This window comes from Lissotriton helveticus, chromosome 1_1 (assembly GCF_964261635.1).
Source record: "Lissotriton helveticus chromosome 1_1, aLisHel1.1, whole genome shotgun sequence".
NCBI lineage: Eukaryota > Metazoa > Chordata > Amphibia > Caudata > Salamandridae > Lissotriton > Lissotriton helveticus.
In genome coordinates this window covers 423,714,791-423,739,722 of record NC_136057.1, presented here as the reverse complement: position 1 = coordinate 423,739,722, position 24,932 = coordinate 423,714,791, and the positions used below count along the sequence as shown (strand labels likewise).

The 24,932-nt window shown below is 47.7% G+C and overlaps 1 protein-coding gene across 2 annotated transcripts in view; it reads right to left on the bottom strand.

Moving 5' to 3' along the window:
• The window catches only part of LOC144810497 (uncharacterized), a 544,676-nt gene that overhangs the window by 212,651 nt on the left and 307,093 nt on the right, over positions 1 to 24,932 (bottom strand). For both annotated transcript variants that reach the window (XM_078673788.1, XM_078673789.1), the window contains exon 4: positions 6,181 to 12,534. In XM_078673788.1, coding sequence (XP_078529914.1) covers positions 6,181 to 12,526 — 6,346 coding nt within the window. In that variant the 5' untranslated portion in view covers positions 12,527 to 12,534. The remainder of the gene's footprint in view (positions 1 to 6,180; positions 12,535 to 24,932) is intronic.

Sequence of the window (24,932 nt, the reverse complement as noted above, 5' to 3'; positions counted from 1 at the left end):
CAAGACCGCCGACCCAAGATGGCTCCTGCAAGTGTCCAACCCAGGGAACTAAAAATGGCTGCAACACAATGCGAGGATCGTAACTTTACTAGTGAACGCGGAGAAGGGGCAGAACAAAATCCACCGCCCAGAGGAAAGTTCCCTAATGCACGTTTGCAAATGTAACCCAGTGGTTCTAGAAGGATTGCGATGATGCGTACATATTTAAGCTGGAATTCAAGACGTGCATTTAAGAACTGCTGTGTTGTAGTCCTTGCATGTGTGCTGAAGAACTGAGAAGAAGACTCTTTTGAGAGCCTTTTCTATTGCTTTAAATTTTCACCCTCTGCATTTTGTGCCACAAAACAAGTCAAGGAATGCAAGTGGTCCAGTTTTATATTCATCCAAGCATTCATCAACCTAGCATGCTTACTCAATTTATTTTTAAATGTTTCTTTCGATTTATCCCCGCTTACATTTTTTCACATGAAACAAAATCATAAAAAAGAAACCCTTAAAATCAACAAAATTAAAAACCTGATGAATGCACCGAAAACTCAAATATCTTCTTATGCATAAAGCAATAGGTAATACCTTTGCAAGTTGTGAACAATTAACTTTTCTATTTTTGCATGGCTAAGCATATTTTAAGAAGCATAAAACTGATAAAATCATTCCGAAAGCTTATAATTTTTCAATAACAAAAATATTTGTTTAGCTCCTGCATTCAGTCATTAGCATGTGCAGTGAGAGCTTGGCATGGAGCCTGAACTTTGGCTGTGCTTTGAATCCACTTCTCACACACCCAAAGTCCGCAGTGCACAACCTTCACGGGTGCACAGGACCTATGGCGCCAGGCCACATCCTTTAATCAGTCCACTTGGCGCATTAACCTACCGTGAAAGAACCTCAGCAGTACTCACCACACACTGGGCGCAGGACGTGACCAAAGACCAAACTCAAAAGTAGTTGCTTCTGCCAATCATAATAGTTCATTTTCAAAATCAGTTCTCAAAGTGTTCACAATGCATAACATAATAATCTTCTAAACCCACCCTTGAAATGCAAATTTTTCAAAACGTACGGAACTGATTTACACAAAATCACAAAAGGTCCAATTTTAATGCAATTCTGAACAGTGATTTTTTGCTGTTACAGAGGGTACAAATTATCAAGGACCTTAGAAAATTAGACATTTATACCAAAAGAATACTTTGCCCTCCCTCAATTGTGGCCCATCATTGAAGGCTAAGGGATAATGCCCCTCACCTTTTTCGGACACAGGAGTGTGTTTTAGGCTGAGCACAGGTTTGCCTGACAGACACAATATGTTTGGGTCAGGCAGCCAGTTGCTGTGCATGCACTAAATGCGTAGGCGCCTGGCTGCCTGAGCTGAAATTTGTCGGGCTGAAGATTCCATAGACTGGTGGGCATTACTAGGGGTAGCGTTAATTATAGATTCAGACCTGGGAGCTTCAGTCTTAAGCCTTGAAGTGCCCAGGGCCGATTGTCCATCAGTGGTGCTCGATACGGAGTGTGGTGGCGGCCAGCCACTCCATCCCACTCTGACGAAGTAAGGACAGTCCTCCTTTTATTGGCTGACCTTTTTAAGGTCAGCCAAATAGGAGGGAACTGATCTGACTTCCGTCCCTTCCTTACCTACAGCCTCCAGGAAACGGAAGCTGCCATCGGAGATCATCGCGGCACCTTAGTACGTTTTTTTTCAAATATTTAATGTTGGTGCCTGAATGTGCGTATATATGAATTTTTGTGCATGCGTGCTGTGAATAAGAGTGCGGTTGTGTGCTTTCCCTATCCCTGCTGCCAATTACGAGTGGCAACTACCCTCCATTAAGCTTAATACACAAAATGTGAAATTGAGTAATGGACATGAATGTGCCACACATCTAACCAATTTTATGCAGAATAGGAAAATAGCACCAAAGTTATCCCCACATCTATCAAATCCAAATCCTGGGGAAGTCACAACTTGATCATAAATAAAGTCGTAATGGAAGACTCTATGATATAGATTTCATAACTGTACAAGTGTGCTATATTTATTCCAAACAGGGGACTTTTAGAATGGTCAAGAAAAGTTACTATGAGTGGAGTTGTAGATCAAAAGGAAGACAGAGATACCATCCATTTATGAGGGCTCTGACCATTGCCAACAAAGTTTAAATGCTAATGTCATATGTTCTGCAGCACCTACGCTTTAATTAGCAGAGAAGTTCAAAAGAACGGTTCCAAAAGATGTATATTATATATAAAAAAAAAAGCAAACTAGCTCGGTCTTCTGCTTCCACTTACAAACCCCATTTGAGAGAAGCCTTAAAGTGGAGGCCACAGTTCGGAGGGGGGCAAAGTATGGCCCTAACCACTGAATCCAGGTGTCAGCTATCCAGTCTATAAATAAGATTAGGAGAATATGAATCACTTGGAGCTGCATCCAGGTTACTGTTTTCCTCCCACTATGCAACTCTAGATCGAGACCAGCAAAAATCAACCTTCTTGGCCGAGCTCCAATGAGAACAATCCAACCCAAACTGCCAGGCCAGGTTCCCTCCAAGCGGGTGCAGAAGCAACCCAAGCTCAGTTTCACACTACTTAGGTCTTGTTACTGATCTATAAGTGTATTCCGTGAAAGGGTGAGTACGGCATCCATGTCTGTGACCCAGGAAAGGTCTAGAAAGAGGAGGAAGAAAAAGCACTGGACAAAAAGGCAATAAATAAATACATTTAAAAAAAGGATGCCGGACACTTCAGGCAAGACCACACCTAACAGTCTGGGTATATTCAATGTCTTTTATAGAGTGCACTGGATGCAGCTGGGCCACTTACGTTTTAATCAGCAGAACAATAAACTAAGTTTATAAAGATGAATATTTCATAAAGTGACAACTTGTGCTAATGCGATTTCTAGGTCTGAAAGTGGCTTGGTACCCTTAAATTAAAGTCTCAAATATAAAAGTTAAGAGAGTTCATTAACCAAATGTACTTTAACCACAGGCAGCAAATCACATTTCCTGTTTCAATGTGTAATTCAGTATCTAAAAACAAGACCAAATGCATATCATTTGATACTTTGTATTGAAATATCATTGGGGTTCCAGATGAATTCAGATCGGCAACCATATTGTCAGAAACGATATGTATATGGATTCATGAACTAGAGGTATTAGAACTGGTGGCCGAGATCCTATGCCTAGATGCCGATATCTCTCGAACCCCGGACCCTGACACTCAGCACCGACGTAACATTAAGAGACAGGATTACAAACAACTGCTCCTAGAAGAATCCAATAGACGTGCTCTTGCCACCCGACATCGTATATACGAACAAGGGGAACGCACTGGCAAGCTACTGGTGTGGCTGGAACGGAAGGAGCAAACCTAGCGGTGGGTGCGGGCTATTAAGGGATCTGAGGATGTTCTCATTACGGACCCTCGGGGCATCGCTGAGGCTTTTGCAAGCCACTATACGACACAGTATATGATTGCCCACAAGACTCTCAAGCTGCGTATGCCACTATTAGAGTGACTAGCCTCTCGGAGCAAGATAGGGAGGCATTGGAAGCGGACTTGTCAGTTGAGGAAATACAAAAGGCAATACAGTATATTCGGGCAGGTAAGGCGATGGGCCCAAATGGTCTCCCGATCGAACTATTCAAACCCATGGCTTCCAAAACTAGCACCACATACAGAACCGATACAATGAAAGTTATGATAATGCCCTCCTCCCGACTGATATCCGCGAGGCCACCATTGTAGTCATCCACAAACCCGGTAAGCCGGTAGATGAGTGTGCCTCGTATAGGCCCATTTCCTTGATTACAGCAGATGCCAAGATTCTAGCCAAAATTTTGGCGAACCGCCTACTCACCTTTCTCACAGACCTGATCCATCCGGATCAGTCGGGATTCATGCCAGAGCAGAATACCGCGCGCAATCTACGTCGTGTACATGGGGCACTGGGCCCGGTACACACACTGGAAGAAGAAGCGATTCTATTGGCTCTTGACGCCAAAATGGGGTTTGATACTATAGCATGGGAATACTTGTTTGCAGTTCTTGGCCGTTTCGGGTTTGGGCCCAAATTTATGGGATGGGTTCAAATGCTTTACACAACCCATGGCCCATGTCTCGGCGAACAATCATTGTTCCACTCCGTTTCCCCCTGTGTCGGGGCACATGGCAAGGCTGCCCATTGTCGCCACTCCTTTTTTTACTGTAGAGGTGTGGCATGGAGGAGTATGGGATGGCAGGGCCATCTTACAAAAGCTACCCCCCTATGGGAACCGGATATTCTGGGTCGACTCCGTACCTGTGCTGGCTTTGATAAGTGGGATATGATAGGGATCTCCACGGTGGGTGATTTGTGGGTTAAGGTCAAGAAGGCAACGTTCTCCGACCTTCAAACTAAATACCAGTTAGCGCTGACAGAGAGATTTCGCTATCTTCAGATCAGTCACGCCATTGACTCCACCCTTCCTAAAGATACTCCCCTCCCAGATTACTCTCCCCTGGAGGACAGGCTCTTGCTGGATCCTATGCCCCGCAAGGCCATCTCCCTCACATACAAAAAGTTGATTAATAACCGCGCTGATCCAATGTTGAAACTGAGGGCGTCCTGGGAGGCTGAGCTGGGGGAGCTACCCGACGCAGACTGGCTGGAGGCACTGTCTTCGCCCCGAGATGTGGCCATCTCGATGCGGCTTCGCCTGGTGCAGCTTAAAATTCTTCACCGAGTATATTTTGATGCCACACTACTACACAGACTAGGCAGATGATCTGATGATCGCTGCCTCTGACACTGTGACCAGAAAGGGACGTTCCTGCATATTATTTGGGACTGCCCGCACATACAATACTGGACGGAGGTCACCAGACAGTTGACTAGAACCTGTGATAAACCCATCCTCCCAACCCCTACACTGTGTCTCCTCAATGTCTGGGAAGCAACGGACCTCAAGCAAGCCGAACAGTTATGGGCCACGATGGCGTGGAGTATGGCGAAATGAAACATTGCTCAGAAATGGGGTGTGGACACTGTACCACTGCTAAGGGATTGAGCTAAAAATATGGACAACGCCATGATTGCCGAAAAAACAGTATATAAAGGACGGGGGGTGCCCACGTAAATGGGATCACAAGTGGGGGCGCTGGAACAAATATAGAAGGGAGATATGTGTGTCGCCGACAATAGAACTGAGGAGGGAAAGACTCCTGAGACTAGGAGGGGATGTGGATGAGCAATTCGCACAAGCAGAGGGTGATTAGAGATAGATGTGTATAGCTGAAGTTTCCTGACCCAAGAGCATGTGAGCGGCCCACCAGTAGTTTATTATGTTACTATTGGAATGTACTGTCCTGTACCTCTGACGGTTTGACGATGGGTGAATAATGTTGTAATCTTTTGACCACCTGTATACGAACTGTCAATGCAATGTCCTTGCTGCTGCTTTTGTTTCTAATAAAAATTGTTAAAATTTTTTTATATTTTTTTTATAAAAGAAGCGGTCCTCAAACAGGGACGGTTTGGTTATGAGACTGGGGCACGCACATGTTGTGCCCCCCTACACCTTCACTGTCGTGCATGCACTGTGTGACATGCATGATGTAGTGCATGCCAGCAGTGCACCCTTGACAGTGCAGGCACTGCTGGGCTGCTGCACTGGCTTCAAGTTCACTCAATGAGCCGAAGCCTGCAGACAGCCCAAGACTGCGGCTGGCACACCGCCGGCCCGAAGCATGCTGACAGCCCGGACCGCGGCTGGCACACCGCCGGCCCGAAGCATGCTGACAGCCCCAGACTGCGGCTGGCACACCGCCGGCCCGAAGCATGCTGACAGCCCGGACCGCGGCTAGCACACCGCCGGCCCGAAGCATGCTGACAGCCCCAGACTGCGGCTGGCACACCGCCGGCCCGAAGCATGCTGACAGCCCCAGACTGCGGCTGGCACACCGCCGGCCCGAAGCATGCAGGCAGCCCAAGACTGCGGCTGGCACACCGCGGGCCCAGCACTCCAGTCATCGTAATGTGGCGGTCTCAAGACCGTCAGCATTGCAGTCTGATGGCGTTTGCGGACGCCAAAGTCATAATCAGGCCACAAACCTCTTAATTTGACACATAGCAAAGGAGCCTCATTATACATGGAATGTTATGTAGTAAAAACTTTCCTAGAAAAGGGAATTCACCTGCCACTGAGCTGCAAAGCTTCAGATTAACATCTGCAGATCGTTTAACAGTTAGCTGGCATTTCGGCAGTATTTTTCGGTTTGATTTACGCTCTCTTAGCCTGTTTTTCCATGTGTCACTTGAGAGATGAGGAGTTTTAAAGGCAAACGTGTTCAAACAAAATATATTAGATTCCTTTGATGGTTTTGCCGAAAGAAAAGCCTTCTGCCAATCTGTCGTGACTTTATCTGAACTGATCGGATCTTTAGCCAATTTAACACATTTGTCCTGAAGAACCATCTTCGACTTGAACTCCTTGTCATCATTCAAGAAGCCACATGGTTTGTACTTCCGTGGGTATGCTGCTTTTTGCTGGCAGGTTTCAACAGATGTATTTATTGCTTCTGCTGATTTAAGGCACTTAAACATATTCTCTCCCAAGCAGGCTTGATGCGACTGTGCACTGCTTTTTCTTTTCAAGCAAGTATGAATTTTCTTTTTATGATCAGGTTTGCTTGGTTTCAATTTATCTCCAAGTGTTTCCTTTTCAGCTTTCTCTAGCTGTGTCTTCTGGTGCTGCCTATATTCATGTATTGTTACAATACGTTTTTTATATTGATCGAAACGTCCTTTACCACTCTTTGAATTACATGTTTTAGTGACACTAGACTCTTGAAACTGGAGACTACTGGCTACCTCTACTTCTGATGAGCAAGCTTCCTGTGCTTCAAAAGGTTTTTCCTTTTGCAGTTCCTGTTTTCCTAGAGGTTTTTCTAAAACTGACACTTTGGTCTCAGTTTTGCTGCTGTAAGACCCATTTTCAGTTTTTGAATGCAAGCGCTTTGACATAGACCTGAGCATATATTTCTTAGCATGTCCAATTCCATTTGTAGATGTTTTTTTATATTTCTTTGTGTTGTCAGTTACATTGGAACTGACTTCTGTGGAATGCATATTTTGAGCTCCATCTGGTACTTTAGATAATTTTAAAAGGTCTATTTTCACAACCAGACGTTCAGTTGTTGGTCTTTTGTCTTCATCAATTCCATCGGTTACGAAACCTTTGTGAGCGTCAGGACAATGGAACTTTCTAATAGGGATAGCTTTACATGTGATATCTGTTGGAGAATTTCTATCTTTAAACTTAGATACAAGTTTACAGTCACCTGAAGGAGGTGCATTAACTTTGTAGTGTTTGTCATTGCTCATGTTTCTTGGCTTTTTAGAGTTATAGTTTTCTATTTTACCAGACATTTCCTCATTGGAAAGATGGAATCTGTCTCTTCCAACTAGGTTCTGTCCTGCAATCGCAATACTATTTCTGCGCTGCACTTTTTTCCTTTTGACACCATCACTCTGAGCAAAGTAATTCTCACTGTTTCTGCATTTGTCCTCTGAAAGTGATCGGGATAGGTTGTTTGATGGCATATTTGGCTGAATATTTTCTTTTAAGCACCTAAAATGAAATTTCCCCCTTAATGAACTATTTGTTGCACAAGCAGATGGTCTTATGGAGCAACCTATTTCAATGCATTCATCCTCCTCGGAGTTTAAAGATCTCTGGTTTTTGTTCTCCTGGCTAAGTGAGCAGTGGTTCGCTGATGACAAGGAAGATTTCGAATAAAGCCTGTGCTTTTCTGAAAATAGGAAATTGGATTCCTTTCCTTGAAATAAAGGAAAACTGGTGTTACTGGGTTCAGAAATGGGCACGGTTTCAGAAGTTGTTGGTTCCTTTTCAGGATGGCTTGTGTTTTGACTGCATTTCATATTGTCCTCAATGGCAAACTGTGCGGCGGTCTCAGGAAACAAGGCATGCATTTGGTCAGTACCTAGCAGTGTAATTGTTATGTTATTTATGGGGCCTTCACTTTCATTATCGCTGAAGTCTATTGGCGAAATATCCAGATCACTACCAATTAGTGGCTGTTCTATTGCCATATTGATCCAAAGTTTGGGGCATTTTTCTGTCGACTGTTGCTCTACCTTTCCATTTGCACAATAACCCTTGTCAAGATCTTGATTTTCAGAGCTTAAATGACCTACGGGAGACATTTTGCTTGGTTTATGAGGCGGCAGCTCTCGCTGTTCTACTAAATCCCTTTTGCCAGAGAGCTGATTGCTTACATCTTGAGCAGATACAGTATCATTAGCAAAATTATTTTCCTTGTGTATTTGATTCGTCATGAAGGGAATACATTCTTCAACGTGTTGGGCTTCGACACCTTCCAAAAGCAGGGAGCCTACAAATTTGCCAGCAATATGATCTTGAACATTTTTCTCTTTTCTTAAAAAGCAGTTGCATTCCCACTTAGTAGTAGTTGTAGTCAATGGACAGAAGTCTACACGGTTTTCTTCATTTGGTTCATCACCTGAAAAGGGCAGGTATGCTTCATGATGGTTGATGCCTTTACCACATTGACCGGTTACAATCTTACATGTACCATCTTTATGTATTTGCTTGTTTGTTAGTGAGATGGTTTCATTGTATTCTTTAGCTGTAAAAGAACAGTCATCATTGCTTAAAGCTTTTGTCTTCAATAAATGGGTATCAACATATATTTGGCCATTTGCAAGAGGCATACAAAGTGTGCGATTAGTTTTATTACTGGTAGAGCGTTGATCTTTTTCATTAGGGGATTCTTGGGTATCTGAATCACTTATCTGGGAGGAGTAAGCTTTTGTGGAAGGGATAGCATCAACTATTTTAGCAATCTGTGGATCATAAAACGCACTACCTTCCACAAGTGTGCAGATACTAGAAATGTGTAGCTCATTGGCTTGATCGGTACCTTTCCTAGTATTGTCCGCTCCACACACGGATTGCAAACATTGATGTTCAGGTGCTCTATGATGCTGGAACTCAAGACTGTTTGGATGGAGAGAACACTCATTTTCCATTTCAGGGTAGCTTGCTTCTTCCACAACTTGCAGAGACAGATCGATTTCCCTTTGCTTCACAACTCCACAATAGAAACTTCCAGCGGCTAGAACATTTTCTCTGCTTCCAGTACATCCTGTAGATGAATTATATTCTAATTTGCCAACAGATAAATTACTTTTAGGCCAAGGCAAATAATGTGTTAATGCTGCTCCATCAAAGTCTGATGAAGTATCCAACATCATTTTCTGTTTATTTTCTTTTAAATAATCACATTCTCTATTGAGACCATCTTTTGGAATGCCATTAGCCTGATCTATACAGATAATTTCTGACTCTGAAACTATCATGGGATTTACAACAGCAATCTGAGGTTCGCTGGCTTTCACAGAGGTAAAAGCTGAATTGGGTATACTAGTAGAAGCCATTTGATCTTTTTTAACAGTAGTTGCACTGCTGACATCACAACGATTTTGTTCTGCAGTTGTGCTAGGTAGGGGTTTTGTATCACGGTCACCATTTGAGGGTGAATATTTGAGCATGACAAGACATGGGTCCGGTGCTTCCTCAGTGTCAGTGCTCATTTCGGGAAAAGTGCCTTCAATTTCCGCAGACTTGACTGCAATTGCTTCTAATCGCAATGCTGGTAAATTAGGGACATTGTTAGGAGAAGGAATAATCGTGGCAGAATTGGCCGGGTTAATGGGTTGAGACACCACGAAAAAGCTCTTGTGATTTGGGTGAAGAGCATCATTTGGATTGTGACCAGAAAGGGTAACTTTACTAGTGGTCTTCCAGGATTGGCCAACACTTGCACTAATACTACAGCCTTGCACTTTAGAGAAAACATTTAGTTCATCTTCCCTGGTACTTGTTTGTAGTTTAGTAACACTAGGAGACAGGCCAGCAGTTAGCATAGTTTGATTTCCAGCTTCACTGTAAGGAATTGAGGCTGTGTATGAGTTAGTTTTTTCTTGAAAGTGTTCCACCACATTAGCTGGACTGGTATGCAAATTTACGTTAGCATGTTCGGAGGTAACTGGGTTGGAATTAACAGTTCTATCAGCTTTCAGCTTAGATGGTGAAGAGATCTCATTTCCATAACTGACCCAGTCATTAGAAGATTTTAATAGACTCTTATCGCACTGATCAAAAGACGAAACCACAGTTGACTCTGTGGATATTTGCTGAACATGTTCAGGCTTGTTCACACTTTGAAAGTCGAATATGGGTGCAAGGTCCATGCAGTTGGTTTCATTTATGCTGTATCTCCAGAAGCTTTGTGGAGATGCCACTCTATCTGATCCCAGTGCCTCAGGACACTGAGGGTCTGCAGAATCATGGGGAGAAAGGGATTTATTAAATAAGCCACAGCTACCACCCATACTATTCAGATACACACTTGAGTCATTAATACTAGGTGACGGCATGGCTGTGCAAAAATTCGGGGAGTGTGGTGAACATGGTAAAACACATTCTCTTGCAATGCTTGAGGGGTTTTGACAAGAAACTCCATGTTCTTTACTCATTTCAGGCAAGTCTTTGTGGACCACACCCGCTTCTGAATGTGACAGACTAGCTGTAGAATTTATAGAATGAACGAGAGGTTTGCTGACACTGTCAGGTATGCCAAGAGGGCTTCCCAACATTTGGCTCTCAGCTGCCGGTATTCCAAGAAGAGAATCTGCACATTTCCGCCCAAGATCACTCTTCGTACTATAGATTTGTTGGGCATTTTGAAAATTGTTCCCCATTGTACCTTCTGTAAATTCGTATGAGACATTTGCATCTCTCCTGGTAAAACTGAAAGAAGCATTTCCGCCTGAAGGTTGGAATGATTCATTGAATGAAGCATCCATGTTATAAGGCTTTCCAGTAAGCTGCCAGTTTCCGGTGGTAATTTCTGTGGGTTGGTGGGCACTGAAATAACAACCATTTATAACGAATACAGGTGTATGCTGACTTTGCATATGTTGTGCTGCATTCCCTGAAGGTTCTTCAAGTTGCACTCGCTGGTGCAGCTGCCAGGGCCTTTGGGGCTGCAATGGCTGCTCGTGTGGCTGCAATGGCTTCTCGTGTGGCTGCAATGGCTGCTGAGGTTGCAATAATTGTTGCAGCAGGATTTGCTGGTGTGGTATAAACTGTGTCACTAACTGCTGAGGACAATGGAGTCTCACTGGCTCTTGAAGCTGCCAAGGGCCTGCGAACTGTGCTGGCTGCAGGGTAGGCATTACTGGCTGGAGCTGCAGAGGCCACTGGCACTGCAGTGACTGCTGGGGCTGTATAAACACCTGGGGCTGTGCCACTTGCTCGAACTGTGCTGTGTGCTGGTGTTGCAACTGGCTTTGCCTTTGTTGTGTAACAAACAGTGGTACTAAATTTTGTAACTGAAGATGTGAGTTTTGCGTTGAAATATTTGTATGCGGTGCTCGTGGACCTGTGCACGCGGCTTGGTTGTGGGTATTCTGAACGGCTACCCCTTGCTGATGTTTCGGGTGAGGTTTTCTTTTCGGTTTGGGGGCAATTTTTGGCAAACATTTCAATGGAACTCTGCAGTTCTCCTTCGGTCTTTGTTGGAGGTGCATTTCATTTGAAGGTGTGCTGTATTCTTGGTTAGCAAGGGAAACCCCTGATGTTTCTGTGAACTGGTGTTGCTTGCCAAGCACATGTTGGTTATCACGAATAGGGCCATTTTGGTTTCCAAACTGATGTGATGAACCACATCGCACACTGTCAGCATTTCTTCTCTCAGCTGAAGCAGACAAACTGCCCATAACAGAAATATGCTGAAGCGGAGAACTGGGCGATGCAGACCTTTGCAAGGAGTCCACTTTAGAGCCAGGAATATTCATCGGGCTTTGCTGATAGCCAACTCTTGCAGAGTGCTGAGGATCACCGAAATCAGGGGTTCCATATAGAGAAGGAGCTGACGCGGATGGCTGCAGCGTATCGGATCCTTGTGCACTCAGTATATACCGGAATGCATCCTGGTCGATTGTCGAGAAATCAGAAACATTCCTAGAGGAAATGGGTGACTGGTGGTTTTGCTGAAGTTCATTTCCGGGTGGGGTTGGGGGAGACTGCACACTTTGAAAAGGCGCATTGCCAGTTGACAAAGACGGCTTACTACCCTGCTCATTCGAAGAAATGTGCAAGCGAGAACTCTGCAAGGAGTCCAGTTCACAAACAGGAGTAAGTGCAGGTCTTTGTTGATCGCCGTCACTTGCAAAATATTGTGGGTCACTGCAATCAGAAGCACAGGTTCGGTAGGGAGATGGCACTGCTGGTGGTGGCTGCTGCATGCAGTCTCCCTGCTCACTCACTATATGGGAATGTCCATCAGTCCTCCTATTGTTAGAGCCCTGGACTTCATGTGGTTGGTTCGTGGAACAGTTCACTTGGTCAATGCCATAGGTTATCACACGCGTGTCCAGTTCCATCTCTGTTCCTACGAGGCTTGGTCTCTTTTCCCCTTGCAGGCCAGTCATTAAGAAATCTGAAATTATAAAGACAAAGAGTACTTAATCAAAAAGTGTTCTTGGTATGCAAGTGTGCAACACACAATGAGCTGTAACCTTTGATAAGGGAACGTCAGTGTGACACAGATTAGAATAATGGGATCCTCTTGCCTAAGGAGTGTAATGGCATAAGTAATGAATCCAAAAAACAGGCAGGAGGAAGATGTGAGTGCACAGAGTGGAAAGGCAACACTATGAGAATAACTTGACATTACAAGTGTGTGCCACATTCCACCTCGACTACAGCCTCTCTTTCAATTGACAGCTACTGAAATTGTGATTCTGCTGTCACTGCATCTCTGCCCACCTGTGGATTTTTCTCAAATGCCACACAATCCACCAATGGGTAAACAAAATGTATAAAATAAACCATTATAAGACTACATTTCCACCTGGTCCAATATATTTTAGTGTGCTGACCTGGTCCAATTTGGGGGTGGGAGGATCAGGTTAGCAGAGGGCAATGAGTGGCATAGAAAATGGCTCTACTTCATGGTTGCGTATGCACTGGTTAGACTTGAAATGTTACATATTTGTATTGTTATAAACATTTTCATGTCGTCTGTGTATGTCAAGTACGAAAAAAATACTTTCAAAGAAGTTTGGTCGTGATTGTGCAAACGTTTCCAAGTTTTAAGCATGCGAAATCAGTTCAATGAAGTGACACACAAGAGGACCATGGAAGAAATTTGGCCACAACGTGTCATCTGATCCATGCTAATTTCTGGGTTCATAAGGAAAATGGGATGAATCCCATTTTCTGAAAACAATATACGTTTCCATTCTATTGTCTATACACAGCGAAATAAACAATAGATTCATATCTGAAGGTTTGCCGGAGTTAAACAATGGCTTGGGCCACACACACAAATATTTATTGCCAAGCAAAAGTCAGTTATTGGTCTACTATGTGATGGCTTGGTATCAAGATATAGAAATCTCCATAATATATGATAGTCACAATTGCAGCAAAATGTTCGCAGTCCTATAGAGCATCATTAATTAGTCCTTTGCAGCTACAATTTAGGTTTGGTTATTCAAAAAAATAAAATTATATATATCATGAATGTGTCAGTTAATATGTCAATGGGATTAGTATTTTGATCAAAAACAAACCAGACATTAACAAGTTCTAATTAGCAGAGCAAACTATAGCTTGCACCCCCACCATGCACTGCTTATGATCTCACATATATCACTAATGACATGTTCTAGGACATTAAGGACACCACAGGTGACATCAGAAATTACTTTTTTATTTTTAAACAATTTTCTTTTGAAGTTCAAGACAAACAAAAACTACGATGGCAAAGCTGCGTATATTTCAGGATACTTTGAATTTCATTACCGACATTCCCTGGATGAATCCTCCCTCCTCCCAAGAAGCCCTTCCATACTCGAAGCATTGCAAAAGCATAATAATCATCACAGACATGACACCTGCCCTGGCAACTAGGAGGCACCGATATCTCCCCCACCCGTCCCAAATTTTCTCCCACTTGCGTGGACATCTCCTACTTTCATAGACCTGGCGTCCTGCAGCCCTACACCTATGTCCGTTCTATACTCTTCCACACTCTGTGGTTCATTTGCAACACATCGACGAACAATATTCCTTTTTGCCACTACAAATCCTAGGTTGGATAGTAATATATTGTACTTCCCGGTGTGCTGCTCACCTTCGATATACATTTTTTTTATGTGAGACCTAGGTGGTAGGGCCAGCCCCCTCATGCAGGCCCCAGCAGCCTCCCCCAACATCCCCACGCCTCCAGTTCTGGGCAGCCCCCTCATGAAGGCCCCAGCAGCCTCCCCAACCCACCACCCCCCCGCCCTCCAGTTCTGGGCAGTACCAGGGTGTTTCTAGGAGCCCCACCTGCATTCCACAGCCCCTGGTGCACTCATCCATACTTGCCCTACCCATCTTATGTAAGAGCTGTCTCATGTAGTATGACCGATGCAGCATATGGAGGTGAATTAGCCGGAAAGGGCCTCAAACTGCCACCTCCTTAGGCGATTGGAGGGCCTCCTCCCGTTCTTCTTTGCACATCTCTCCTATGTCAGCCTTCCATGTTTCTTTGAGACATAGCAGGGGGGTCTGGGACAATGTGCATTTCTTTCCTGTAGGTTATGGAGTCCACCTTAGCCAGCAGTGGCTCTGTCAACAGTCTGTCCTCTAGTGGAGAGGATTTGTCAAGTATTTCACCTTTCTGCACAAGAGTCAACAGTGCATGACTCAATTGGAGGGAGCTAAAGACTTCCCTGGGGTCCTTGTCCTATTCTGCTTGCAAAACCTCCAAAGCAATAACATCATCTCTCCTCCATACACCTCCCAACAATGAGATGTCCATCAGGTTCCATCCTGTAAAGCCTTCAAGGGAGCCTACATCCGCCAGTATGTCGCTATCCCAAAGCATGGATAATTCAATGGTCTGACCCTGCCCTCCCAGGAATCTAGTTGCCCTCCACCATATTAAAGCCGTCACCCTCATAAGAGGAGGTAGAGACCCCCAACCCAGCCTGGAATAGAGTGCCACGGGGAAGCTCCTGGGGCTGAAGGAACTGTGGCCCGCCCTCAGTGGGGTGCCGCCGGAGGAGCAAAAGCCCTTTTTTTTCTACAATCAAGTGGTGACATCCAATAGTACTTTTCCAATTTGGAAATGGCAATGCCGCCATTGTACCACCTCCTTGTGAGCTTGTTCAGTGCTGTCCTGGCGAATCCAATCACACAGGAGCTGCAGATTACCTGGTTTACTTTTGGAAGAATGCCGGATATCTGCTCAGGATTGGTCCAACACTGAGTAGAGACTGGTTGCACAGAATAGCTCAGGTTGTTTGGTCACGTAGAGGTCCAGATATTTAAAGCCTACTGTGTCCACCCCAAGGCCCTCTGAGAGATTGCACTGCACAGTCTATGCACACGGGTTAGAGGAGAGGCTTCCCCCAATTAATACTGTACCCAAAGAATGCATCATATAAGTGGAAAATATGGAGTGGTCCGGGGATGGAGACCTCAGGGTCTATCACATATTACATGACATTGTCCACGTATCTGGAGATTTTGTCTTCCCAGTCCCCTTCAGATACAAGACTACTCACCAGTGGATTGATGAACACCCAACACGCCATTGGCATTAATACCAGGACAAAGAGGATCTGAAATAATGGGCAGCTATGTCAGGTGCCCCTGTGTAGCAGGAAGGGGAGTGCCCTTACCCCCTTCACTTGTATATGTGCTAGTGATTTGGTGTAAAGTGGCTTCACCTACCCTATATAGTTAGGGCCAAATCCCATACACTGCAGGACTGCTCATAGGTATTAACACTTAGTGGTATCGAAGACCTTAGCTGCTTCGAGCAACAGAACACCCACCGGCTGCAAAACCCCCTCAGTTCTCAATGCATGCATACAGTTGCCTGAGGTTTAACCTCATCCCTCTATACAGCATGAAACTTGACTAATCAGAAAGGATTAATTTCCCTAGAATTCTCCTCAGGCGGACAGCCAGGAGCTTTGCCAGGATTTTCCCCTCTACATTGAGGAGCCTTATTTGTCTGTAGGAAGCACAATCCGAGTGTGGCTTTCCCTCTTTGTGAATTACTACTATAGTTGCCAACCTTTGGTATTATACTAGGACTCCCCAGGTCTTGCTGCCTGGGCATATTGGATAAGTGTGGGGCTAGCTTGTTTGCCAACCTTCTATACAGTTCTGATAGTAAGCCATTCGGGACCTGAGCTTTACCTGTCTGTATGTCTAGAACGGCCAGACCCATCTTCTCATTATTACCAGTCTCTATATTGTGCCTCTCCTCATCGGTGACCCCCGGCACCAGGAATGCATTAATTTCTGTGTATGACCGATGTAGTCCTTTAACCATGTAGGGAGTTGTAGTAGATCACCCCATTGCCTTGAATAATGGCACCATCCTCCGTTTACAGCTCATGTACCCAACATTGGTCCCACTCTCAGTTTCCAACCAGGCCAGCAAGCATCCCACCTTGCTTCCAACAGAGTATACAAGAATGGCTACAAGGGGGACTCTGCATGCCTTATTTTCTGCCACATCCCAGTATTCCTGCCGATTAAGCCCAAATGTGTAACACTATTCTGGAGTGGGGATAGAGTGTGTCTATCTGGGCCTCCATCTCCAGTATCTCCGCCTCTAGCTTGTCCGCTCACTCCCACTTCCTACACTTCTCCCCTACTATAGTGAAATTGCCTGGCCCCGAATGATTGCTTATAGGCCTCCCATAATGAGTTGGGCGACTCCACTGTAACTACATATTCTTTGAAGTAGAGCTTAGCACCCTCCCCGATAGCTTCCATGATTTTCTAATTTGAGATACCACGAGTCAAGCTTCTTACCCTTCCAGGCTCCTGTGTCTGGGTCACGCAGTTCTACCCATAGAGGTGCATGACCAAAGAGCCCTTGCGCCATGGTCCTGGCCTCACGAAATAGCGATAGTGGTGCATGTGGGGCCAGGAGGTAGATAATGCGTGTTGAGGTGCGATGGGCTCCCGAGTCGTATGTGTAGCTCTTAACTCCCGAGTTGAGAGTTCGCCAAATGTCTCCCAGTCCCAGGGCCTCCATGAAGGCCATGAGAACCCGCCTATGAGGCCTTCTCCCACCCGGGGGACCAACATAACTCAGTGTCCAGAATATGGTTAAAATCGCCCCCCTAGTAGGAGGATTCCATCCGGAAACCTTTCAGTGTTACGTCCTTCAATGTGGGCGTAATGTGTACAGCACACAAAATGAGAGTCCACTCATTCCAGGTACCGGTTTGCACCACAAACCACTCTTGGACATTGTTGGACTTGGCCCTTTCCCCCCAAATTTTTTCGCTTTTCGCCTCCCTAATGGAGGATGTCTCCCCCATGGTAAAGGTTACCGAATAGGCCATGTGTGGTGTGAGACGCCATGTTAATGTTAAATCCAATGCAATGGTGTGTACATTTATTTTCCCCCATTGTAAACATGCACCCTGGTGAAATGCTGCATTTGTTGCCAAGGCTATGCGTTGTGCCACCCCTGCATTTGGAGGGAAAGCCTGGTACCCAAGTCAAGTCAAGTCATAAATTTGTATAGCGCGCTATTCACCCAGAGGGTCTGAAGGCGCTTAAGGGAAGAGGGGTTCGCTACTGATCGAACAGCCAGGTCTTGAGTTGTTTTCTGAAGGAGAGGTGGTTCTGTGTAAGACGGAGGTGGGTGGGGAGGGAGTTCCAGGTCTTGGCCGCCAGGTAGGAGAAGGATCTTCCTCCCATGGTGGCTCTTCGGATGCGTGGAATCGTGGCGAGGGCTTGGTTGGACGATCGTAGTTGGCGGATGGGGGTGTAAAAGGTCAGGCGAGTGTTGAGGTATCTGGGTCCTAGGTCGTGAAGGGCCTTGTTTGCATGGGTGAGGAGTCGGAACGTGATTCTTTTGTTGACAGGGAGCCAGTGCATGTCTCTCAGGTGACCAGATATGTGGTTGTGGCGAGGTATGTCTAGGAGGAGTCTGGCGGAAGCGTTCTGAATGCGTTGAAGTCTATTCTGTAATTTGGCTGTGGTTCCGGCGTAGAGGGTGTTTCCGTAGTCCAGACGGCTTGTGACAAGTGCTTGGGTGACCGTCTTCCTTGTTTCGGTGGGGATACAACGGAAGATCTTTCGGAGCATGCGTAGGATGTTGAAACAGGATGATGAGACGGCGTTGACTTGTCTGGTCATCGAGAGGGAGGAGTCTAGGATGAATCCCAAGTTGCGAGCATGGTCCGTTGGTTTGGGTGCGCTGCCTAGGGCCGAGGACCACCAAGAGTCGTCCCAGGCAGAGGGGAATGATCCTAGGATAAGCCCTTCCGTCTTGTCTGAGTTCAGTTTTAGGCAGCTGCTCTTCATCCACTCGGCTACGTCTTTCATCCCTTCGTGTAGGTTGGTTTTGGCGGTGGTTGGGTCGTTGGTGAGGGAGAGGATCAGCTGGGTGTCGTCTGCATAGGAGATGATGTTGAGATTGTGTTGGCATGCGATGGATGCGAGGGGACTCATGTAAACGTTGAAGAGGGTGGGGCTGAGTGAAGATCCTTGTGGTACACCGCATATGACTTCGGTGGCGTCTGATCTGAAAGGGGGGAGGCGGACTCTCTGGGTTCTTCCGGCTAGGAATGAGATGATCCAGTCCAAGGCCTTATCTTGTATTCCGACGTTCCTGAGGCGTTGTACAAGGGTGCGGTGGCAGACTGTGTCGAACGCTGCAAAGAGGTCCAGGAGGATGAGGGCCACTGTTTCCCCGTTGTCGAGCAGTGTCCGGATGTCGTCTGTGGCTGCAATGAGGGCGGTCTCGGTACTGTGGTTGGCTCGGAAACGGGATTGTGAGGGGTCTAGGGCATTGTTAGATTCAAGGAAGGAGGCGAGCTGACTGTTGACGGTCTTCTCTATGACTTTGGCGGGAAATGGGAGGAGTGAGATGGGACGGTAGTTCTTAAGCTCGGTGGGGTCCGCTGTAGGTTTCTTCAGGAGGGCACTAAGTTCGACATGTTTCCAGCTTTCCGGGAAGGTGGCGGTGTTGAAGGAGCAGTTGATGATGTCCCGGAGTTGGGGGGCGATGATGGAGTCGGCCTTGTTGAAGATATGATGGGGGCATGGGTCGGTTGGCGATCCGGAGTGGATGGAGTTCATCATGCGGATGGTGTCTTCGGTGCTGATCGGGGTCCAGGCGCGGAGGGTGGTGGTGGGGGGCTTCTGTTCTGTGGTTGGGGGAGTGGTCAGGTCGCCGAAGCTGTTATGTATGTCAGCGATCTTGCTGTGGAAGAATGAGGCAAGAGAATCGCAGAGGTCTTGAGAGGGAGTGATGTCGTTGTTGCCGGCGTTGGGGTTGATGAGCTCTTTGACAATGCTGAAGAGTTCTTTGCTGTTGTGGGCGTTGTTGTCTAGTCGCTCCTTGAATGCTGATTTTTTGGTGGTGCGGATCAACTGGTGGTGTTTGCGGGTGGCGTTCTTGAGGGCGGTCATGTTGTTTGTGGTTGGGTTTCTTCGCCATGCTTTCTCGAGGGTGCGGCAGTTCTTTTTGGAGTTCTTGAGGTCGTCGTTGAACCGAGGGGCTTTTTTGCTTCCTGGCTTGTTGGGAGGGTTTTTCAAGGGTGCTAGTTTGTCAGCGCAGTGGGTGATCAATTGTGTGAGATTGATGGCTGCTTGGTTTGGGTTCGTTGATCTGGCGGGAGGGTTTTGGTTTAGAGATGTGGTGAGCTGGTCGGTGGTAATTTTGTTCCAGTATCTTCGGGGAACTTGTTGCGGGTGGTGGTGGTGGGTCGTGGTCTTTCTGAAGCTGAAGTGGACGCAGCTGTGGTCAGTCCAGTGGAGTCCCGTGGCGTGATTGAAGGAGATGTGCTTGCTGGAGGTGAAGATTGGGTCGAGTGTGTGTCCGGCGTAGTGGGTGGGGGTTTTCACCAATTGTTTGAGTCCGAGATTGGTGAGGTTGTCCAGCAGGGTGGTGGTGTTGCTGTCGTTGTTATTCGCCAGATGAAAGTTGAGGTCTCCTAGGAGAACATAGTCCTCGGAGGGGAGGGCGTGCGGGCTGACGAAGTCAGCGATGTCTTCGCTGAATTGTGTGCGGGGTTCTGGGGGTCTGTAGATGAGGGTGCCTCTGAGTGTGGTCTTGGGGTTGGTTTGTATTTGGAAGTGGAGGTGTTCAGTGGCTAAGAAGGTGTCGTCGGTGCTGGTCGTGATGCGGATGGTGTTTTTGTGAACGATGGTGATACCTCCTCCAGTTTTGTTGATGCGGTCTTTTCGGATGATCTTGTATCCGTCCGGGATGGCTATGGCGATGTCGGGCGCTGATGAGGCGTTCATCCATGTTTCCGTGAGAAAGGCGATGTCCGGAGTTGTGGTATCGAGTAGGTTCCATAGTTCAATGGTGTGTCTGTGGACCGAGTGGGTGTTGAGCAGGATGCACTTCAGGTGGTTGTTGTTGGAGCTCTGCTTGGCGTATGTGGATGCAGTGTGGGTTCTGATGCAGCAGAACTTGCAGGTTAGGCAGGTGAAGGGTCCGTGGGTGCGTCCTGGGGCGGCTTGGTGGCAGTCGGGGAGTCGGCCGGTGTTGAGTGCAGTGAGGGACGCGGCGTCGTACGTAAGGCGGGTGGAGTGGTTTTTTAGGGGGCCAGGGGGTATGGCTCTGGGCGCGGTCCAGGCGCAGAAGGCCGTAGACGAGCTTACCTTTGGCGCGCCTTCGGCGCGCATGGTGTGCGTCCGCTGCGCGTAAGTGCAGCTGTCATAAGTGGAGAGTGGAGGGGGCGGAGCGAGGGAGGAGCAGCTGGGAGGCGGGAGGGCGATGTCCAGGGAAGCTCGAGGGAACGGGGGTGGGGCCGCGGGGGAGCAGCGGCAGGGAGCTAGGATCAAATGGCACAGTACAAAATGCAGTGGGGGGGATCGGGGGCACAACCAGGCGCAAGCAAGGCACAACAGTTGAAAAGCAACAATAATACGATACCATATACAGCAATACGATCACAGGCGAGATCGGGGGCACAATCAGAGATCAAGCAGCAGAGCTGAGGGCAATATCAGTCTCCAGATGATACCAGGCGAGATCGGGGGCACAATCAGGCGCAAATAGGTCCAGGGAGCGAGTGGGCCGACCGTAGCTGACTGGGTCAGGACGGTCACAGCGCTTCCGCTCGCGGGACTACCTATTTGTTTGTTAGTGGGAGGGAGGAGCAGCTGGGAGGCGGGAGCGGGGTGGCGATGTCCAGGGAAGCTCGAGGGAACGGGGGTGGGGCCGCGGGGGAGCAGCAGCAGGGAGCTAGGACCAAATGGCACCCAGGGTGCTCTACTCCTCCCCCTGAGCCAGTTAGAACTAGTTTGCCTGTCTGAGGTGGGTAAGCAGTCTAGTTGTCTGGTACCCAGCAATCCCAGCATTTGGAGGGACCTTCTAGAAGCTTCCAGCCTTTCTGGTATAGGTAGAGCAGTACAGATGTGATGAGCAGAGACAGAGCTGGGACAGGAATGTGAGGGGACCTGCTGCAAGGGGATACCGCCACTTGGGCCTGTGTGCTGGACCCTGCACCCATCTAGGACCCCCCCTACTGTCCCCAGGGCTTGTGAAGCCCCACTTCAGGAGTTCAGGCTACTGTGTAGGAGGAGGGGCACGCTGCAGTGGAGATGGTGAAAGCCTACCACCCTGTTTTGATGATGCCCCCACTACCTGCTGACCTGGCCCAGTAGTACCTACTGCTCTGTCCCCAGGGCCCCTGAAGAAGGAGGGCCCCCCTAGGTCCCTGGAGCTGTTGGGACCTTGCACCACGCAAGCGCTGCGCAAAGAAGCGCCCAGAAGGGAAGGAGCATCTTGGACCCCGCATGAGGTGAGGAGTGTTACCCTGGGCCTGCTGCTGGGACTCCTGGACGTGCTGGGCCTGGAGGAGGCGCTGCGTGCCAAGCGCTATAATCCTGGAAGCGCTGTGCTGCAGAAGCCCTGGGTAGTCCTGAAGTGCCTGAACTGTACTGCCTGCTGTGTGTGCCTGCAAAGCGTAGCTTCAACCAAGCACTGGACTGTTGGAAGGGCTGCCTGGCCCTGAATAAGTGCTGCCTGCTAAGCGCTGTGATCTAGAAGCGCTGTATGAGGAGCTGGGCTGAGGAGAAGCGCTGTGTGGTGGCTAGCGCTGCGCCGCTGGAAGAGGCTGCTTTTGTGTTCCTAAGCGCTACCGTGCCAGATCCTGCCACCTCTCAGCCTTGTAAATAGGGCAGGAGCCTACCCCACCTCTGCTTGGGGAGCAGTGTCTGCGTCTGTCTGGTGAGGCCTCGAGGCACATTGTCGGTGCCTGCCTCCCACCCTACTGCCCAGGAAGCCCGGAGCGAGGAGCAGAAGCGTGGAGACATTGCCAAGAGCCCGGTGAGTGTGGGGCTCAAAAAGACTGTGTTGGGGGGTGTATCGGGGCATACTGTCGGTGCCCAACCCCCGGTGCCAGCATTCCGTGGTGAACTGCCAACCCCAGGAACAGTATTGTTCTCCAGGTGCCCCGCCTGGCAGCGGGCACCTGCAACGTTGGACCAGTAGACCCAGGCCAGAGACTCGGAGGTGTGGGCCCCGGGTGGTTCAGGGACCTGGGTTGTGCCTGCAGAAGTGAGTTGCCTGATTCCAGGCCAATGGGGAAGTCAGGCTATGGAAGTTTAGCTGCAGATGGTCCTGCCTCTTGGGTGATACCACTGTTGAGGGGGGTGGGGGGGAGAATGCAGGTCTTGGGTGCCTAGTGTTTTTATGTCACCGGGAGGTGCTTTTGAGCCCCTATTCGTTTAAGGCTGGGTGCTTAGGTCACTGCGCCTCTACCCATGATTAGTTGAGCCAATGTGGATGTGTGCCCTGCCATTCTTATGAGCACCTTGATTCCTGAGCAAGGATAAGGCTCCTGCCTGACGCCCAGAGATCCCTCTACTGAGGTTGTAGGCCCGATGTCAATGTTATGCACCCATTGTTTCTTTTCTTGCAGGAGGTGCTAAGGCCAGGCCGGCTGTGTTATACCTAGTGTTATGACCACTGTTGATATGTTCTGTGCCAAAGGTATGTGACCCAGGGTGGGTGTGATTATGCCAGCCCAGGCCTGATATTACATTTGAATGTCTGTGCCAGTTGTTAAGGCCAGGTGCCACCTGTTTCTTTTCACAGGAGACACAGATGCAGGCCCTGTTGTGTGGCTATGCCTCCATACCTAGTGTGTATTTTATGTCTAATGCTTTAGTTTACGCCTACAGCTTACGTCTAGGTGAGGCCAAGGATTAAGGCCTGAGTTTGCCCTGCGATATTGACCGTGGGTTTCAGCTTTAGTATTTCTTTCCCTCACGTATTCTCCTACGGGTTCATGCCAATGATAACACGTTTTTATTTCAGCCATGGACTCACGGACTTAACCTTTTATTCCTGCCCCTTTCCCATGTAAATAATTCCCTTTGCATTCATTGCTCTGGCGCCAGTTGGCGCCCCCTTGTGATTACTGCTATTGTTGTGTTTTACCTTTGCAGGTTGGAGATAATACAACACTTATTCTTTTTCCAACCAGAAGCGGTGTCGCGTCTCTTTTGTGGTGTGCCTGGTGTGTCGTCTGTGAGTACTGCGTGGACGCTTTACACATGTCCTCTGAAGTTTGGCCTGCCCGCTCTGCTCCATGCTACCCCCTGTAGAATTGGTAACCCCATTTCTAACAGACATCCACCCAGGTGTGGAGAAAAGTGAAAAGCATGATTTTATTTTAAACTAGGATGCCCACAACCTTGGAGGTAAATCCTGCAGGAGCGTTCATATTATACCCCGGTCTATTGAGCATTTTTATCCCAGTCCCCTTCAAGTGGGTTTCCTTAATCAGTGCAATGTTAGTAGTATGTCAACCCACGTGTTGCATGACTATCGCCCTCTTGATCTTGCTCTGTAGGCCATTAACATTCCAGGACAGAAAGGGTAATTTATCCCCTTGTCAATCTAAAGGGCCCTGTATGTATGCAGTACTGGACGCATTGACCATAGATAATCAGGCCCGAGGTCCCATCATGCATCTGCGCTGTTTCCCAAGTAGTGGTGTTGCAGCATGCCATAAACATAAAACATGTACAATCCTCTCCCAACCCCCCCACTCCATTCCCCTGCAATACAAGTTTCAAACTGCCTGTCATCACAAATTCGCAGGCTGTCTGCCACTCCAATAGGAATAACAACTTTCCCCACATGTTAAGTGAAACTGTTGACCTCAGTACAGTGATTGTAGCACAAGAGTAGCAATTGTCCTCCTAAAAAACAACTTCCATAACTGTGGCTTGACATGTGAAAACATCAGGAAGCAGTGTCACAATATAGATATAACCTACCTCATGTCCAATGTTAATGATTCCCTACCCCCGGAAGAGGAATGGGGAGCCCTGCCCTGTTGCGACGCCATGTGTTCTGTCATCGAGTGAGTTTTATTCCAGGCATGGTGGCTCCTCTCCTCCTCATGGGCCAGTGAGTGCCACAAACCTACCACTGTCCAGGTTCCCCCTGAGCCGCTGTGGCTATGGAAGGGTTCTCACGCTAAGCCCCAGCAGGTCGATTCTCAACAGAACTCCAACCGTCCAGCCAATCCCAGGCTTCCTCCAGGTAATGAAGATCCAGGTTTTACCATCATGAAGCACTCAAAGTCGTGCCAGGAAAAATATCATGCATTTCACCCCTCGGTCCCGCAGTTTACGTTTAACTTCCCAGAAGCTCCTTCTCGGCTTTTGGACTTTGAGTATAGTCCAGGTAGATCTGTGGTGTTGTATTTTCAAACTAAAACTTCACCCTTGTGTGTGCGGTCTGTAGGATTGAATCCCTGTCCCTGTGGATGAAGATACAAGCAATCGCCCTCAGTGGTGCCCCAGGTCTTGGTGGCGTGACAAGTGCTGTGT